At 37.4% G+C, this 20,091-nt stretch overlaps 1 protein-coding gene across 3 annotated transcripts in view; it reads left to right on the forward strand.

Annotated features, from left to right (window-relative positions):
• The window catches only part of ROCK2 (Rho associated coiled-coil containing protein kinase 2), a 110,142-nt gene that overhangs the window by 30,680 nt on the left and 59,371 nt on the right, over positions 1–20,091 (forward strand). For all 3 annotated transcript variants that reach the window (XM_069805791.1, XM_069805792.1, XM_069805793.1), the window contains exon 2: positions 12,480–12,561. In XM_069805791.1, coding sequence (XP_069661892.1) covers positions 12,480–12,561 — 82 coding nt within the window. The remainder of the gene's footprint in view (positions 1–12,479; positions 12,562–20,091) is intronic.

Here is a 20,091-nt window from a genome sequence, read left to right on the forward strand (position 1 = left end):
TAGGGGCAGTGTAACTCTAAATGCTTCCCATTTAAGAGAAATGGGTTTAATCACAGTCATTCAGATATTTTATGCTTGACACAGGATGTTTTACAGTAACTGAAGTGACACAATATGCTTATTGTATTATGGTCTAGTATGGCATTTGGCTATCTCACAAACACTGATAAGGTGATGTTTTTTCCCCACTGAAGCAAAACTGAGGTGCTGTGTATTAACACAAAAAGTATTTATTGATTATGGTTTGTTCAAGCTGCAATAGTTTGGAGTTTTTTCTTGGGTGTCTAGTATTATGTAACATTTAGCTTATTTTTAAATACAGTTCCTTCTGATACAACTTGCAATTAGCATTAAAAGCTTCTGCAAATCGATTTTTAAAGCAGAGGGTATAACAACACCCATTGACTGGAAGTTATGGTTAGATAAACAGATCGGAAGTCAAGAGCTGTTATTTTCCCCAGTTTGTGGTCAACTGTGGTAGAAATTTTAAATTTTGTAATGAATTCTTCTGCTAGCAGCTTCTAAAACAAGGTTCTGCAGTTGCCCTGATGTCTTTTCAACCTTACCTTAAGTGGATTTTGGTGACTAAACAAGTAACAGTTCTTCCGCAACTAAATTAGTTTATTGATGAAGTAGTTGAAAAATCCTTCATAAGAAATTTTCTGCTCTCTTCTATGGCGCTTCGCATCACCTCCTCCTCTAAGAAAGAAGGCCAAGGATCTTAATAAAGCCTACCCACAACTTTGGGGAGCAGTTGTTTGCAATGTGAAAGTCCTGACTGATCTTGTAGGTGAAGTAGCTAGTTAATACAGAATTGTGCACAGAACAAACTTGTTGCTTAGGGAGTTGAAAAATGAGTAATTACATCAGCAGATTGCAGTAGACCCTCACTTCCTCAGGCTTTCTGAAGTAAGTCTCAAAATCTGCAGAGAGGAAGTTCCTGTCAGCCACACTTGCTACTGTTTTACTTCATACTTTTTTACAGTAAAGAAATTCCTTATTTAAGGACTATCTTTATCTTCCACTAGATGAGAATTTTTTGGACTTGTTGGTACAAAAACTGATTTTGATGGTGCCAACCAGCATATGCTCAGGTCAAAGGTAATTGTAGCATCACAGAATAATTCAGCTGTGAAGACCTCAGGAGGTCATCTAGGTTCAACCTGTGCTCAAAGCAGCTGCTTAATGTCTGTCCCAAGTGTGAATCCGGTTTCTTTTCTACAGGACAGCCAGTTATGTGGGTCTGATAGGTGGAGGAGTGTTGGTTTTTTCCCTATTTTTTTTCTCTTTTTCTTTTTTGGCAGGTATTTCAGCAATAGGAAGTTTCTCCAAATTATTTCAGACAACAATGACAATCTTACTCTTTTTGTTCTAGACAAAAACATGGGAGAATAAACACTTCTAGTTGGACTTGTCAGGAAATCCAACATGTTCCTTTCCAGGCCTAGAGGCTGAAGCTAGTGACCTCTTAAATACCTTTTTATTACTGAAATTGGTGAGAAAACTTCAATTCTTTGATAATACCTCATCATCACGGAATGTAGGTATGATGGAATTATTACTCTAATCAATCCCTAGAAGCGTATGTATTTAGTTTTAGCAGAAATCATCCAGAAAATTTCCTGTTCTGCTTTAAAACCTAGAAAGTTGCATTAGTAGTCCCGACACAGGAATTGGAATGGAACTGTTATTTCTGTTATTTTACATATTTAAACATTTTTAATGTTGACATATTTTAAGATATTTACATGTAGGCTTATTTTATGGGAAAATACATTACCTGTTTGAGAGACAAAATTAATAGTGAATTTGACTGCAGTCTACGGTCATCAGTGAAGTTTGCTTCTAGGACGCACGTTGGACTGTGGAATAGCGTATCACAATGTGTTTATCTGAGACCAAATATTCCAAATGAATCTAATATTATTTATGAGATGGGAATTATGCTATGTGAACACACTGTTCTGCTAAAAAACCAAACTACCCTAAAAAGCATTTCTTCAAATGGATTCCATGAAAATGTTGTATGCTCTTTTTTATCAATAATAAAGAAGATCTGTATTAACTAAGATTGTGAACAGATATAACTACTTTCCAGAATGTCAGTTAGACTTAAAAATAAGAGACTTATATTTCAAGAAAATACTGTATACTTGCTAATTAAATAAAATTATTATAAATAATTTCCTTTATTCTCAAATCTGTTTCTGGTGAGAAAACCATTTTTTAGGGCTGCTTAGGGTTTTTTTTAATTAAAAAATAATCTCCTTACCAATCAATAATGCACATATATTATTTCAAAAATAAAAAATTGTTTTCTTGACGTTGATACTCTCACTGCATTTCTTTCAGATATTGATGGTTGGTATAAATGGATATACGTACTGATTTTGTTTAAATTCCATCAGTTTTCCTCCAGTGTCATTAGGTAGCTACTCATGCAAAGATAATCTTAAAATAATTGTTTTGTCCATGTTACTAGACAATAGAACAAGAGTAGTTTAAGGTTGAACAAGGTCTTTTGACTCATCATTATTTAAAATTAATTTTTACCCCTTTTGGTTTTTTTTCCATGTCTATTTAATCTTTCCTATTGTCTCTTACCTGCAAGCTCCCTTTTTTCCTGCAATCATTTTTACAACTATTGACTTTTCCAGAAGTTGTCCACGAAACACATTTGTGTATTAATATGTGAACAGCAGCTAAATGGTAAGACTTCTCTCTGTTTTGGCTATTTCTATTTGACTTAGAATTGTTTCTCCCCTGGAGTAGAAACAGTGCCTTTTTCTGCTGGTGTATGGATCAGCACATCCTGATACCTGATGGATTGGTCTTGGTATCTTGACCTAAAAAAAAAAAAAAAAAAATCAAAAGAAAAGCCATCTGTGGCAATAAGTGTTCTGCCTTTCTCCATACTGCATCCAAATTCTGTACTCCAAAGTTAGGTGTGATTTTGACTGCTTCAGTTTTATTCATCATTTCAACTGGAAATCTGGGCTCATGGAATTATGGTAGAGTACAACACTTACATTTCAAGAAATATGTGGTGCAGCTGATTAGAATATGCTGCTGACATCAAATCTGAAGTTAGGCAGGAGATAACATGACAGGCAGGCTATTATTTATTGGATTAGAAATATCCTAAAGAGTGATTTTAAACAGTTGCTGATATTTTTAGTATGGGGAAATTTTGTAATAATTTGTTTTGAATCAGCGATTAGAAAAATCAAGTGTTTTTATTACTTCTAGTCAGTCATGCATTTAGGGGAGAAGGATGCTAGATGGTATCTTGATTTTCCTTTCAAGCCTTGTTGTTTGCAATTCCAGTTACTGTAAAACAGATTGTTATAATTTTTATTATTTGCTTTAATAAGTAGCCTTTTTTAGTTATTAGATTGTTTTCTTGCATCTTATTTATCCAAGACTGCTAAATAGATTAGTAAAAATGTATAATATAATGCAACTGTTTGCATTATATGAAGGAATATATAAGAAATATATTTATCAAAAAATAAGCTTACGGTGGAATTGAGAGATAAATGACTCTGATGGTATAACATGCAATGGCTAGTTGCTGAAACTAACTTCACAGACTGAACCGTTTGAGGGTACAAAAAGATAGAGTAATTTTCATGATGGAGAAGCAGGACTCTTATTTATATGAAACAAGGATGGCCTTGTAGTCAAAACATGATTTTAAGAATAGACTGTACATCTGTTTCCTACCTCAACCACAGACAAGCTCCCTGACCTTTTATCTGTGTTCCTGGTGTTACCTCTGATTCCTGCAGCTGTAGCCTTTGAAAACCCTGATTAGGAAAAGAGAAATTAATAAGAAGCTGTGTCTTGCATTTGGATTTTTATGAAACAGCAGGTAATTCCACTTTTTCAGGGTGTCAGAGAAAAAATTCCAGGGATGGGTTTGTTTTCTGTGCATTTGTAAATAGTCTTTTTGCAGTTCTAGTACTTAGACTATTCTGCTTGATCGCTTGGGAAATCTTCATCTGAACTGATGCATAAATGGCTTGCTGTGGGAGAGTAACAGTGAAAATTACCAGACTGCTTTTGCTCTCTTGTTAAGGAGCTAAACTTGCTAATAAAGGCCTTGGAGGCTTCCAGTTAATAAGAAATTATCTCTAGTGTTACTTTAATGGGTTTGCAATTCTGGGCTTTGGTGCACATTAATTTTTTTGAAAGCAATATGAATTCTAAAATCAAAGGTAGCTAAAGAGCTGGAAAATGTACAGTGACTTCAGATGAAAGCAGATTATGCTGAACGACTGAATTTTCCATGGCTACAGTGATAACCAGCAACACATGCAAGGCCAGTTTTATTTTATTAAGGCTTAGGGAGAAAATAGCAACAGCTGATTTGGAGGAGAAAATGTGCATTTTTGTAATGGTTAAATGTTAATACATTTTTTTGAAGTGAATAATATTTTAGAGATTAAGTTGTATATTCACAGCTGCTGGCTTTCTCCTCTTTCTCAATCCTCTCTCTTTGACTTAATTTACTGCTTTTGTGTGTTTCTTCAACTAATTTATGAAGAGTTTCCAGATAGGCTGGGAAGGAATTTTAGAGATCACTAGTAAAGTCCTCTTCATAAAGGTAGGATCCACAGCTGGATCTACTGTAATAAATATTTCTCTAACTTGTGGATCTCTTGTGAATGTGATTTCTCAGCTTCACTGGGTCAGTATATTACATCAATTCTTCACTACTGCTATTTAGAAATTTTTTCCTCATCTGTAACCTAAATCTTCATTCCTAATTCAGCTAATTTTTTATGCTGTTTCTGGGGATGTGAGGAAATGTCCATCAACATCGCTCATAACAGCTTTTTATGTTCTGAAAGAAGTTGTCCTGTCTCCTCTTAGGCTAACCTTTTTTAAGACTGAAGTGTCTGGTCTTGACAGTCTTTCCTAGCACAAATTGCTTATCACTTCCCTGCTCTTGTTAACTTCCCTTGAGTTCTTCTTCAGCTTGTCTTTTGCAGTCCTCCATATAGGGATTCACAAAGTTGGACACAACGTTCTGGCTTAGGCTAAAACAATATCAGCAAATGATTTCTGATCTTTATTTACAAAAGAACCTTAGTTCTCTGTGAGGTCTTACACAACGCACCTCCTGTTTATGCATCCTAGATTGGATTTCTAGTCTGCTATAACCCTGTGTCTTTTTCTGTTATCTTCCTTTTTACTCATTATTCCCATTTTCACATTCTGTGCATTTAATTTCTTTCAAAAGCATATGTTGGTGGGTTTTTTTCCCCTCTTTCTGTGCTTATCCTTTGAGTTGGATCTGATTGTATTTTTTTCAGATTTTTTTCCTTCATTTTGAGATAATTTTAAATGCAATAAAAAGCATGTGCTCAGAACTCTGGACTTTGTATCATTTGCTGATTTGTATTTGTTCTTAATAGATAAGTTTCTTATTCCATTGCTTTTTTTATTCTGTTGCATTTGTGGTATTGAAAATATTTTGTAGAACTGGAACAGGACAAACCCAGGGGAGTTTCTTTTTGACACACTTTTCCAAGTCCTGATAATTACCAAACTCCTGATAAGTACCTTTTGGACATTTTCTCCATGATTTCTATACAGTGTTGTTTTACTTTGCTAATGACAATGGTTAGTCTTGTGTTTTATTCCTATGTTAAGATGCTTTGCTTTATAGATTACATTGTATATTCTGCCAGAAATCAGTTACGTGACACTATATTGTTTTTGAGAAGAATACAAAAAAACTTAAACCCTGAATCTTACATGTTAATCTTATAGGTGTTTACAAATCGATTAATGTCTTGTTCTAACTCCCTCTCCCCAAGTTTGGAAAGCTTTCCTCATTTTGATGATAGTGCTTCGATTTGCCCTTTTGAGTCCTGACAACCTCTCCTGTTCTCCTGAGTTATCGCAGAAAATTAAGACAGTCTCCTTAAATATTTTAGAGCGAATTACAGTTGATCTTGCTGTCCTCAGCACATTTCTTCATGTATAGTGATTTTCTTTTTTTTTTTTATTCTTATCCCTTGTAAATATGTCCAGATATGTAACATTAAAAAAAAAAAAAAAAAAAGTTGAAGAAAGCATGAAAAACTGAAGCCTTCTGTGCACTCTTTGCCTTTCCTAACTCTTAATGGACTTTTGTTTTAATCGTTCTTATATAATCTTCTATTATTTCCTCTTGTCCCTTGTAAACTACAACTCATTATACACCTTTGCCTTTCTGATCTTTATTTTCATGCTTTTGCTGTTCCATAGTGTTGTTCCTTAAAGTTCTTGTTGCATCTTGAACAATTTTGTGATTATTCTTTTGTTAGTATTTAAGGATGAAGCTATTTTTGGTATGCTATCATCCTATCCTTACAACGGAACAGTTTGACACTGTGCCTTTCAAATAGCAAGGTAAATTGTATAAACCCATTAAAATATGCGTGTAGGATGTAGCACATGAAATGATGGTCCTTGAGGAGTATTGCTTGTACAATGAAGAAAAATTTGCATTTTTTCAGTAGTAGGCAACATTAAAATAATCTCAGTAATTTAAATAATTTCAGCATTTGTTTACCTTCATAGACAGAAATCAGATTGTAAGTAAAACCTGTTGTTAAGTATTTACATGCCTATTTGTGGACAGAAGCTGCTTTTAGGTTTCTAAAGTGTACATACTCAATACTGTTAAAACTTTAAATCTGTTAATTAATTAAGAACTATTAAAGAACTTCTAGAATAGCAAGGCCTCCCAACAGTAAATGTTGGCTGCATTATCATGCCCTGAATTATTCCTTCACATACAAATTATGCTTAAGTAAGAGAAAAATGAATTGCAACATACCCTAATGATCACTGAGTAGGATAAGCTTGGGAAAATGGTATATTTGCCTTGCATATGACCTTTAAGTTGTTTTTCATATTGTATGCTCTTACTGAGCTGTTCATCTCGTATCCAAAGGTAGCTTCTATGATATGGAAAGAAGTAATCACTCAGGAAAGACCAGAATTATTTAAGGGTCCATTTGGATATGGAGGAATATAGTGGGGGTTTATTCCTGTTGGAGAGTTATTAGATGGTCAGTTCCTGTGTGCATAGATTTAGGAAGTTCTGCCTTAAAAAGCGTGTAGGTCAAGTTAGAAAAATATAATCTGAAGTTACAGACTTTTCTATCCTTACTTTCCACTGCAGCATACTTTATTAAATTTTATTTGAGGATTTGGAAAGGGAAAGGAGTAGTGTTTTTGTTTTCTTATATGTCATGGCTTAGTGAAGTTTTCGTAGAAACACATAGGTTTGGGTTGAAGGGACCTTGAAGTCCAACCCCTCTGCCATGGGCAGGGACATCTTTCACTGGATCAGGCTCCTTACATTCTCCAGTAATTGCAGGATTATGAATTGTTTCCTGAAGCAACTGATACCTCTTCTGTTCAGTCATCTTACTTTTTGGTTTGAATTTTACTTTTTTTTCATCATGAAAGTGAAGAATAAATCAAAGTAGCCAAATCTGTTGTGACACCCTGTGGAGTTCACATGTACATATCAGTGTTAGACAGGTTCAGATAGCTATTTTAATTTCAGAAATTCGTGTCAGTACAACATGGTTTAATTTGGTGAGGGCTTCAGTGGGATTGCCTGGAATTAACATTGAGCTTATTATTTAGAAGCTACCATTATTTTTCCCTGTTACTGCCCCTTTTGTCAGAGAAGAACATAAACATTTAGTTCCCATATTTCCTGAACTTTTCTTGCCTGTTTTTTCTTTGGTTCATTCAGGTCTGTAACAGTGCGGGCTGCTTGCTGGGAAAGCCAGGCTCTGTGTTGTCCCTAGAGGTGGTGGCTGCTGCCCAAGTGGCCAGGAACTCTTTTCCTGGTGTAGGAGGGTATTGCAAAAATATCAAGTTTGGACTTTTTCTCTTGGAAAACAATCTGTGGAGAACATTTTAGTGTGTTTGCCATGAGCAAAAGGCTTTTGATGGGGGCAGAGCTGTCTTTGCCAACAGTGCGTTTGTTTGGAAGCTGCTATTTTTGGCCTGTTAGCTTCTGAGCCTTTTGTAATAGCAGAAAGAGGAAGTGAACAGTGAAATCACTTTAATAACATATTTCCTGGTTGAAGTGACTTATCTGTGAGGCCTAGACAGAGGAGATGTCATTTCCTGGATTACTTCTCTTCAGTTCGAACGGTCTGTTTTACTGTGTAATCTTTTGACCCAGCTTCTTAATTGTAGTGTAATTTTCGTGTTAAGTAATGTAAACTAGGTGTTTTAATGAAAATGTAAAGCTTTAAGGAAACACCTTTTGACAAAACACTAATGTGCAAGACAAGTCTTTCATAAACTGCATGTTGAACTTGAAATCCCTTACCTTAAAATTATGTTCAAGAGCTTAAAATCTTGTCTTTAAAAGATTATGATAATAAGGTTTGTTCACAAGGATGAACAAAATTGACACTCTTTCTATTCTTTGTGATGTTGATACTACTCACCTCTCTTAGATGCCAGCCGTAGCTGATCATCCTCAAGAGTTAGGACACTTCCAAATAGTTAAGAATAGGCAGTTGCACTCTTCTCAAATTTCTGTTTGTTAATAACTACTTGTGAAAATTGTTACCAGAAGTCCATAAAGAGGAGGCAGAAAGAGCTAATAAAAAAACTAGCTGCAAATATAGTTCTCAGTTTTTATAGCCCACAAAAAGGCTGTGGAATTAGAATGACATAGGGGAAAATCAGTGACATCTGAAATGATAATATATAACCAATATATAAATTGGAAGTTACAGTTGTTTTGGACCTTGTAATCCAACTTTACTAAAATGTCTGCTGGGGGTGGTAACTTTATTCTTTTCCCTGACTTTGTGCATAAGATATAAGTAGAGCACACTATAAATGTTTTACTTGGTTAACCTATAAAATATCTTTGCATGAAAAGCATTAAAATATCAGGTGACCTTGCCTCCCCCCCCCAAATATGAAGAACAAAAATATGCCTTATTGATTTGTGTTAGCACAGAGTGCTTTTACGTTTCCCTTAAAATGTCTACCCAGTTGTTAGTGATCATTAAAATGTTTCAATAGCAATGAAAGAAGAATGTAAAAGGAGTGACAAATAAGGTATTAGACTGTGAAGAGAGAAATAGAGTAAGAAGGTGCTCAGAGCTCTAGAGAACTAGTTTTTGTTTTTGAATCTGTGCAGTAGAAATGAGAACTGTAATTCATCAGGAAGAATATGTTCAGGACCTATTGTGAAACTCTAATTCCATTAAGAGATTGTAAAGAGTAATTCTTACTTTGACTGTAGATTGATACTGTAAACTACAGTCATGTATTAATGCAGTTATATTGCACATATATTAATGACAGTGTAGCTTCAAGTTGTATGTGATGTTGGAGTCAGGTGGTGTGTGTAGACTACCAGCTAATTGGAATTGAGACTTCATTGTGCTAGGTAAAATTATAAAAGATGGCCCAGCTGTTCTCCATCAGGGCATTCAGTATGTTCCTTTTCTACATGTTGCAAGGTGAGGATCTGTATTTCTGCTGACATACTGTGCTACAGAATGACATATCCTTTTTTGAAGGCAGTGTTTGCTAAATAGAGAGTTTGGTATTACAGATTCTATTACGTTATTTTGCAGGAAGTCACCTCAAGTCAGTACTTTCTGTTGGATTTGTCCAGGTTATTGGTCAGTTCCTGTGCAATTCATGCAGTGACTAATCCATAAGTATTTAACAACTTTGTTACTTTGGTTTGGTTTTACTGTATCTTTTGTGAAAATGTCATTGAATTTAAGAATAGGTCCTAAGTCTTCCATCTCTCTGAAAGATGAGTACAATGTCCTAGTGCATCCCTCTTTTATCCTTAGTGGGTCTTGCAGGAACGGTTATGGTCAAGGCTGAAATAATGCCTATAAATGTTGTTCTTGAAGTAACTAAGATTGCTGGCGTGTCTTCTTTACTGACTTCTCTTTTTTGTTTATTAACACTGTTTTATGTTTCTTTTTGTAAGGAAGTTCTAAAATGTGATATGTAAGACCTTCACGCCGTTCATGTTACATAGATTCAAGAGTAAAATTCCACCTTTTCTCTGTGCCGCAGTGGAAATTTGTAAATGTTACATCACAGAATGGTTGAGGTTGGCAAGGACCTCTTGAGATCATCTAGTCCCAACACCCCTGCTGAGTGCAGGGTCAGCTAGAGTAGGTTGCCCAGGACCACATCCCGTCAGGTTTTGAATATCTCCACTGATGGAGACTCCACAACCTCTCTGGGCAACCTGTTCCAGTGCTTGACCACTCTCGCAGGAAAGAAGTGTTGTGTTCAGATAGAATTTTTTGTGTTCTACCTTGTGCCCATTGTCTCTTGTCCTGTCAGTGAGCACTACCTTTTCTTCATTCCCTCCCATCAGGTACTTATACACATTGATGAGATCCCCTGCCCTGAGTCTTCCCTTCTCCAGGATGAAGAATCCCAGCTCTCTGAGCCTTTCCTCTTATGTGAAATGCTCTAGTGCCTTAATCTTCATGGCCCTTTGCTGGACTCACTCCAGTAAGTCCCTGCCTTTCTTGGTTTGGGGAGCCCAGGAGTCGACACTGCACTCCAGGTGTGGCCTCACCAGGGCTGAGTAGAGAGGAAGGGTCACCTCCGTTTGCCTTCTGGCAACGCTCCTCCTAATGCAGCCCAGGATGTTGTTGGCCTTTTTTTCCTACGAGGTTGCATTGCTGGGTCATGGTCAGCTTGTTGTCCATCCACCAGGACCCTCAGGTCTTTCTTTGCAAAACTGCTTTCTAGCTTGTCAGGCCCTAGCCTGTACCTGGAGTTATTCCTCCCCAGATGCAGGACTTCGCATTTCCCCATGTTGAACTTCGTGATATTCCTCTCTGTCCAGTTCTCCAGCCTGTTGAGGTGCCTTTGAATGGTGTGTCAGCCACCCCCCCAGTTTTGTATTGTCTGCAGGGTGCAGCGGGTAATGAAAGTAATGAAGATATTAAGCAGTACTGGCTCCAGCGTTGAGTGCTGGGGTGCACTACTAGTGACTGGCCTCCAGCTGGACTTTGTGCCACTGATCACAATCTTCTGGGCCTAGTCTTTCAGACAGTTTTTAATCTACTTCATTTGTCTAACTTGTACTTTGTCAGCTTGTCTATGACACTTCCCAAGACACTTGCATTTGTTAGGAAATAAAAAAAATAAATTGCAATCAAATCTCTTAATTTTGAAAATGTGCTTAATCATTAGTGGTTTTTGCGGTGAAAAGTGACATCTCCACAGGCGAGGTAGTCTTATTTGTCCATGTGCGTATTTAGGACAGTCTGGCATTCAAAATGTATTTAATAATCTTGGGCCTCGCCTTTAACTCTATCCAGGTAGATACATTATTAGAACAAGTATAATAATTCTCGTGATATTTGCAACAAATGATCCCTTCCCAGATATATTAAGAAAAAGCCCCATAAAATCAGCAGGTTGTTAGCTATAGCCTCAGTTATTAAGAAGACTGAAAAGCTGTCTAGTTCTGTTGGCTGCCTATCCATAAATGTGATGTGGTCTCTGACTTAAATCTCTGTGATGCCCTGTCAAGGCTTGAAAACCTGAAGAAACAGTCTCAGGATTTTGTTCTTAGAGCAATGAACAAAGCTGCCACTTCAGGCAGAACACTGAAGATGCTGAGTATGAATGGAGTCTCTGGCTCTTCTTAGTATCTGAAACTAATTTTTATTTTTATTTGTCCCTGTGTAACTGGAAAGGGCTTTGTGTTTTTAAGAGTAATTTGTTAAGTTTTTCTAGGTTGCTGAAAGGTGGAATTGAGTTAAGTCTTGTAACAGGCATTTTAAAATACTATTTTTAGTTTAGATTTTGGTGATCTCATACCTTGCCATTTTAAGAGGTCTCAGTTGTTTTCTGTGGAGGCATCAATAATTGGTAGCAGAATGGCATGTAGAGTTCTGGCTTGTCTTCTGTTGAGTCACTTAGAAAAAGTAATCGAGTCTTGCGAGCTTGACTTATGTGGTGAATTGTCGTCTTAAGTTTAGGTCATGTCTTGCTTCCAAGAAGAAAAGTGTGCAGTTGGTTTTTGAACATCCAAAACGAGAAGGTAGAGAGACTGTGATCAAAGCAATAAGATGGATAATACAAGCATAAAGTTTTTGAACAGGCAGGAGAAGTGTAACAAATAACAAAAACAGATTGACTGAACCGAGTATCTTAAATCAGTGTTTAATGAGTAGGATTACTTACTGGTTAAGATTAAAACTACTACTCCAGTTCTGTAATGTTTATAGACCAACTTGGAGCCAGTCAGTGTGTGTTAGCTCCTGTGCTGGTTTATAAACATACTTGGGAGCTTGTTTGATTTGCCTACTAGGAATGTAATGAATGCTTGGAATATTACATAATCAGTCTCAGTGTAGTAGTTTTAAGAAAGTTGTTAATTAAGATTTAGAACTCAGTTAACTTTTTTTTTTTTTTTTTTTTTTTTCTTCTTCTTCCAGGATGGCTTGAATTCTTTGGTCCTTGATCTGGATTATCCAGCGCTGAGGAAGAACAAGAACATTGATAATTTCTTAAATAGATGTAAGTTGCAAGTGGCCCTTAAACAATGATGCTGTGATCTCAGTCATAGGAAGCTGAGTGGTCAGAAATGCGTTGCTGATTTTCATTTTACTAATTTTTATAACTCTGAGCTTCTATATTCAGCAGTCTTTGGAAGACCATTTATTACAGAGAAGTATCGCTTTGGGGAGTCATTGTATTGATGAAAGTATGTTGGAAAATACCAGCTGTAGGTTGTAATTTTTCCAACAGTTGGAAGAATCCTTTTATGTTTGTTTTTTTATCTTAAGTATGTGCAGCGACATAATTTGCAAAGCATATCCCAGTTATTATTCTTTAGAAATTAATTACTCAAAATGTCAACATTGTATATACAGTCTTATTTAATTTATAGAGAAGCCTTCTGTTGATTTTTAAAACTAAATTATTGTACCTTAAAATCTGTTGGTGCATTTTTGAACCTTTGTATAAATGTTTGTGATTCTCCCCAAATTAATTGTAGACAGGATCTTGGAGTTTGAGTGTATGAAAATGGAAGACAGTTACATCAGAGTAGCTGTATTTTGTCTTTTTAAAGTGTTTTCTATCCATGTATATAAACAAGTTGTTTTTTTCTTGTAAAAATAGTAGATTATTTTCTTTAAAATGTGAGTTGCAGTGAGTAAGCCTTCTTAGAACAACTATGCTCTGTAGTGAGCTTATTTTGAGATATATGTATATATTTTTAAACCTTTTCTATTGCATATGTTGAGGTTACTGCAGGTGCAGTTTTATCAGCAACTGTTCTTGATTCTTTACTGGTAAGAGCTATGTGTGTCTGCCCTCCATTGCTCTGGGACTCCTTTGAATATCCACTCATGCTCCTCAGTTAAATGGTGGCTGGTGTAGTCATTTGTGGTGAGTTCTTATGTTTGGAATTCAGTGCTTCTCCATGAGGTTTAGCAGAGCCCTATAGCTGGACATACAGCTTTATAGTTGCCAGTGAAGTCTCATTTGGAGAAGTCACTGAAAGCAGAATAAATAAGAAACAGCAGATTACGAAGGAGAGGCTACCTTGGGATTTTTCTTAGTTTGAGTTCAAAGGAATTCAAGCAGATACTTATGAAAGAAAGGGTCAGGAGCAGCATTTTAAGTAATTTTGTTACCTGAACTGTGCATTGTACGTGTGATGTGAGGGAAAAGCCCTATCTACAGCAAATACGAAAATGACGTAAATGACAGTATCAGTAACTTTTATGAGCTGTTCAGATTCACCTTTACATTGCAGTACTGTTTTTGCAGTAGGACAAAATTAGAAACCTTTTTCTAATCAGAAGACTATGGGAAAACAATTTAACATTGGGAACAGGTTTTTTGTTTTGGTTTTTTTCTGCAGCCTTTGAACATTCTTGTTGTCTGTCTGCCTTCTCCTATTCTAGGTAGTAAATATTATTAAGCATCTGATGTGGCCTGCAGGCAGAAACCCAAAAATATACAGTTGAAATAGTTAATTAAGAGTTTTCAGGGGTGCACTTCATCCTTACCTGTTGAACTTTAAAAAAAGCATGTAAGAGCTGACTCTTTTGGCTCACACATTGTGAGGCTGTGCATCTCTTAAGAGTCACCCATGTAACTTCTCTCCTGTTTCCGTACTGCCTGGGAGAGAATGAAAAATAATACTGAAAAAAAATTCTGTGATTTACACTTTTCTTAAAAAAAATATTTCTGAAATGAGAATTTTGTAAACATTTGAAGATGGTAATATTTTGGCATTGCAACTGAAAGAATCAGTCCTGCCACAGCGATTTATTTCAAAGTTCTTTCTGGCACAGGTGTTTGTGTGGTTTGTTATGAACCAGATTGGGGAACTGAGCAGAATTAATGCAAAGAGTGGGGTGGTTGGTTGGTTTGTTTCTTTTTGTTAAAACTAGTGAGGCAAAAGAAGAGCAAAGACCAGTTTCTGATTTTCATTTTGCTTCACTGATATTTGTGCCAACACAAAGGGAGCTGCTTGGGTGCAGGAAAAAATGGGACAACTGGGTTGTTACTGGCCTTTCCATTTTATGTGATTTAAAGTTGCTGAACCCATAGCTCCTGTCTTTTTGGAAACTGTTCTGAGGGTAGCAAGTGTCAGTGGAAAGGAAGAGTGTACACATGTTTGCTGAAGCCTCTCGCTACCTTGGACTTGGAAGAAGAGTTGGGAATTGTATTACTAATTTATAGAACAGTAAGTTGTTGCTTGCTTAGGTTAGGGAACAGTGAGTTCTTGTCTCTTCTGATTTTTCTCAGCGTCTGAAGAGCTGTAGCAAATGCCTAGATGAGAATTACTGTCAAAAGGTTCTGACAGACTCTGATGAGCGGTCTGTGCTGGGGGCCTGGAGCCTGCATCCCTTCTCAAGGCATCCAGCAGCAGCCGCAAAGAGGTGGCAGGGCCATCTTGTGAGTTAGCACTCTGTAGTGCAAAGTGAAGCAGCTGGGGGGGAGTCGTTGCTTACAATTGTTTTAATCCATATTACACAAATCTTCAAAAATTGTGAAGAACACCGCAATAATCATCACACTTTCAGTCAATTTAATCACTTAATTCTTCCACAATAACACTTTGAGAAGGAAAGTTTTTCTTCTACCATATTCCCAGCGGTTTGAATACACCCTACGTCAGACTTACTGCAAGTCATTGCTAATCAGGTTAATGTTTTATTAATAGCTTATTTTAATTTAAAAATGAAATGGTTTGCATCTCAGCTGAGACATTAATTGATATTCAGCTCAACTTATAGTTTCAAGCTGAAACTCAAATGTTTTAACTCATTTCACAAAGCTTCAATTTATTAACTGCCCATACTACAGGAGTTTGGTATATCCTACTTCTGTAACTACTTTACAGAAACAGCCTCTTCACATGTTTAATATGCAAGAAACTTTATCATTGCCTGCTTTCCCTTACTATTCTGATTTCTTACCTCTTGCTCTAAGGCACTGAACCAAAGTAGAACATGTGTTTATTGTAAGAGGCACATAAGTACCTCATATAATACAACCGTTCCTTTTCAGTCTTCTGTATTGCTTTAATCAACTGTTAGGATTCTGGTTAAATCGCTGCTTTCTTGGAGTATTCATGGGACAGGAAAGCATAATGTAATATTTAATTCCCAAAACAATGAGAGGAATCTCATAGTCCTCTGAGAGCAAAAACTAGCTTGCTTATTTTAGAAAAGAAGCTTGAGCTTTCCAGCATGGGCTTGGTGTAGCAAATCTTTCCTGGTCTTTTCTTTTCCTCTTCTGTCATCTAGGCTATGACAACAGGCTGAGTAAATTCTTCCAAGAATCATCTTCTGCCATCTGAGATTTGCCAAGTGTTTGTCTTAGCGGCTTGTGCCTTTTTTGGTGGTCTCCCATGCAGGTACTAAAAAGCCTGCTAGCTGCTTTAACTTCTGGGAGAAGAAAGTTAATTAAGCAACAGGTTTAAGCAACAGTTAAAAATATTTAATCATTTATAATCTTATCATCGGGAATAGAAGAGCATGAAGAATGGATTCTGAGGAGGTCCAAACAGCAGCACAGGGAGTGGTGCCATCAATGGGCCTGGTACAATCCAGAAGCCTTGACTCCCTAAATGGATCAGTGACTTCCTCCTACGCATTATCCAGCATCACTCAAAAATTGGAAACCTCTATTGTTAAAATTATTTGCTGATGTTTTGGAGGTTGGCAAACTTCTAGAGAGTAATGGCAATGGACATATTTACAGTAGAAGGAACAGCTTTTAGTACAGGTGGATCACTCGTGCAGCAGCTTTGCTAACCGCCTGAATAAACTGCCTGGAAAGTTGCTTTTGCCATTTTTTCTGTCCAAGCAGACACTGCTTATTTGGAAGATTTATCTGTTAAGATTAACTTCTTGCAAAAGTAACAGTTCTGCTTCCTTTCCTCACATTTTGTTACATTGCTTGAAGTTGCTAAATCATGTGCCAGTCATGCAGTTAGCAACAGAAATGCATTACCTGGTATGGCGTTAACGCCTATCGTGACTGTAATTCTCTGTGCTCCATACTTCCTGTCATTGACAGAGATGAAACGTGAGATGCCAAGAAGAATCTTAGAAATTTAGTGCACTGTAGAACTTACATTAAATTAAGGGCCTAATTGCCCCGCTGGTTATCTCTTGGCTTCTTTAAGGCCACTCCTTGTCAGGTCTTTGCAGTCGCCTCTGCAGGTTGGGCTCCAGTTCCATTCTTAATGATATTGTTCTGGTAAGAGTAGGGGTGGAAAAGGTATCATACAAGCAACTTTTCCCAAGCAGAGTATGAATTAGAGCCACAGTGTTTAAGACAGAATGTCTTAGATGTATAAACAAGTTATGTGTCAGTGTTACTAACCACTTTTCTATTTGAGTACTTGGTAGATACAAAGCAATTCAGTTCTGCCATCAGGCTTACTTTCATTAAGTCAGGGATGTGTCTTCTGCAGAGGACTGCTGCTTTCTGTTTTCCTATTTTCCACTCTTTTTGTCTATGCAATATGAAATAGTTCTTGTGTCCCCCTTTCTTTTCTCTGGAGGGGGAGATGCTAGCTTGCCTGAAGTTATGCCTTATAGTTTCTGCAAGGTCTCCAGCAGCTTCTTGTTCCTCACACACCATGGACCAGATAATATGTATGCACCCCTAATTACTTCAGTCTTTCTGTTGTGCTTTTTGTTTGGTTTTGGGCGGGTGTGGGACTGCAGCACTTCCTGGCTGTACTTCAGTTTAAGTTCTGGCTAGACTTTTGCCTAGGGCAGCAACTTTTGACTTAATGTACTCCATAGCAACACTCATTGACTGACTGTGTCTGGTCTGTGGGGATAAAATTGCACTCCCTTGCATTTTTATTCCACATATGTACACACCCCAGAACTGCCTGATACACGTTCTTAACTTTTAAGAAAATAACCTGGATATGAACTTTTTTTTTTTTTCCTTAAAGAGCAGAAAAGCTTGGGTTTCTCCTCCTCCCCACACCCCTTTACTCTTCTAGTCAGGTATTTATTCCATTTTCACAAGCACTTGTAACCTTCAGCCACATTCTTGCTGCCAGCTGTCAGTGACTGATCCAAAGACTCTGCCCTTTCAGAAAGTGAAGCTTCATTGGTTTAAAGGTTATAGTGCTATTTTCAAGTAGTAAATCAAAAGCTGTCTTTAAACTCTTGCTATCCAGCATTCCTGGTCCTTCCTGTGTTAAAGAAGAAACCTGAGTCACGGGTGATGACATTCTCACATTTTAGGACTTTTACTCAAATGTCACAATATTTCTATAAGATTCCATTATATTCTGGGGCTGGGGAGTCCATCTAATGTCTTCTTTAAACCTAACATTTTTCTTCTGCTGGGCTTCATACTGTTGCAAATTCATGAGGCTGCAAGATGCAATCTGTAGTACCTGTATGCACAGATACCACAAATGTACAAACTCATCTGCGTGAAACCTTCTGAAGATTCAGTCCTCTACTAAAAGGGTAGTGTTGGAAAGGCCTCCTGCACCTTGAATTAGATCATGTTATGTGATACATGAACTAGATGATATGATCCAGCATGTTGCAATTATGACATTGCTTCCGGGTTTCTCTGAGCTTGCCTTCTTGCAGCACATTTTTTGTTTCAGGTTAGTTCCATGCTTTGATTATCTGTTCCATATCTGTTAAATTTTGTGACAAAATAGACAATCCATCTGTATAACTGATACCATCACAATATCTGCATCCCTAGATGGTGATGATTACTTCTAATGAAGATTATTAAATCTTAGTTAAAGGAGTTAGGAGGAGTGACCTCATTGCTCTCTCCAGCTTCCTGAGGATGGGACATGGAGAGGGAGGTGCTGAGCTGTTCTCCCTGGTATCCAGTGATAGGACATGTGGGAATGGTTCAAAGCTGCACCAGGGGAGGCTTAGACTGGACATCAGGAAGCATTTCTTTACCGAGAGGGTGGTCAAACACTGGAACAGGCTTCCTAGAGAGGTGGTCGATGCCCCAAGCCTTGTCAGTGTTAAAGAGGCATTTGGGCAATGCCCTTATTAACATGCTTTAACATTTGGTCAGCCCTGAAGTCATCAGGCAGTTGGACTAGATGATCATTGTAGGTCCCTTCCAACTGAAACAGTCTATTCTGTTCATCTTTCAGTAGAGTAAGTAGGATTTCTCCATCCTCAGCATTTCACAGGGATGATAGAACTGGTAGCTCCTCAGCTGGCATCTCATTTGCTTACTTCATATATTGGGTTTTTCATTGCTTAACTGCAGTGTGTAATGTAATGCTTAAAGAGTTTCACTGGAGCTGCATTAACATTGTTTATAATTTCTGTGTTATATTTTGAACACAGAAGTATTCCTGTGAGTTTATGACCAATAATGGAGCCATGTAAAACTACACCCTACTCTTTCAACATGTTTAAATCCCTGCCATATCATCTCACACATCTGAAGACATTTGAAACATCTCAGAAACATTTGAAAATAAATTCATGTGATTCCCGTCCCTCATGAGGTGTAACATTGAGTTCAAACATGTAATTGCACATTCTCTCTGACTTGAAATTTGCTGATATTCCTTCTCAACTGCTGCTTCCTGTGAATTTGCATTTGTCCTCCTTGTCTTGTGCCAGTGCTTCTGCAATTAAGTAAGCTTCCAAGCACAGTCTTCCCTTCTCAAATTGCAAAATTAGTTCACATCATGAATGAAATAATAAACTTGGTGTGGGTGAAGCACTGTTGCTGTGCTATGCTTCCTGTCTAAGCTTTCATGATTCACTTTAGAAAACAGGCTCAGAATTCTCTCAACTACTTTTCCTGTTCACACTCTGGATTACTTCACATTCTTACTGGTACACTGAACATAGCACATTTGTCTGCTTTCGAGGTTTTAATTGCCTCTGCCCTTACAACTTCAGTAGCAGACTCTTTTCCCTCATTATTAACTTTATTTTTCTTTATATCTCTCCCTTCCCCTTCACAACTAATCTTTCCCTCAGAAGAAGAAATTTTTAGTTGCATTTTTGTGTTCCACAGGTTAGGAAGGACCTCTGGAGGGCAACTGGTCCAACTCTTTGCTCAAAGCCGAACCAGTTTTGATGTTAGATCTGATTGTTCCCGTCCTTGTGCAGCTGCATTTTGAAAATTTCCAAGGACGGAGGTTTTGCAGCTCCACCAGACAGTCTGCTCCATTCCCAAATTCTGGGGGTTCTTTTCCTACTAAGTAGGATTTCTGGTGTTGCAACTTGTCTGTTGCCTCTTGTCCTTTCGCTTTGCACCTCTTAGAATTAAAACCACCTTTCAACTTCTGTTGAGGCTGACCATTTAGACTTCCCTAAGCTGAACAATTCCAGTTCTCTCAGCTTCTCTATGAGCATCATATGGTCCCACCCTCTAAGCATCTTGGTGGCCTTCCATTAAGGTAGGGATTGTTTTGATATTTTTCTTGCACTGAGGAGCCCAAAGCTAGACATAACATTCCAGACATGGTCTCACAAGTGACAAACAGAGGGGAAAAAATCGCTTCCCTCAACCTACTGGCTATGCGTTTACCAACACAGCTTTGTA

Source organism: Haliaeetus albicilla, chromosome 18, assembly GCF_947461875.1.
Source record: "Haliaeetus albicilla chromosome 18, bHalAlb1.1, whole genome shotgun sequence".
In the NCBI taxonomy this organism is placed as follows: Eukaryota; Metazoa; Chordata; class Aves; order Accipitriformes; family Accipitridae; genus Haliaeetus; species Haliaeetus albicilla.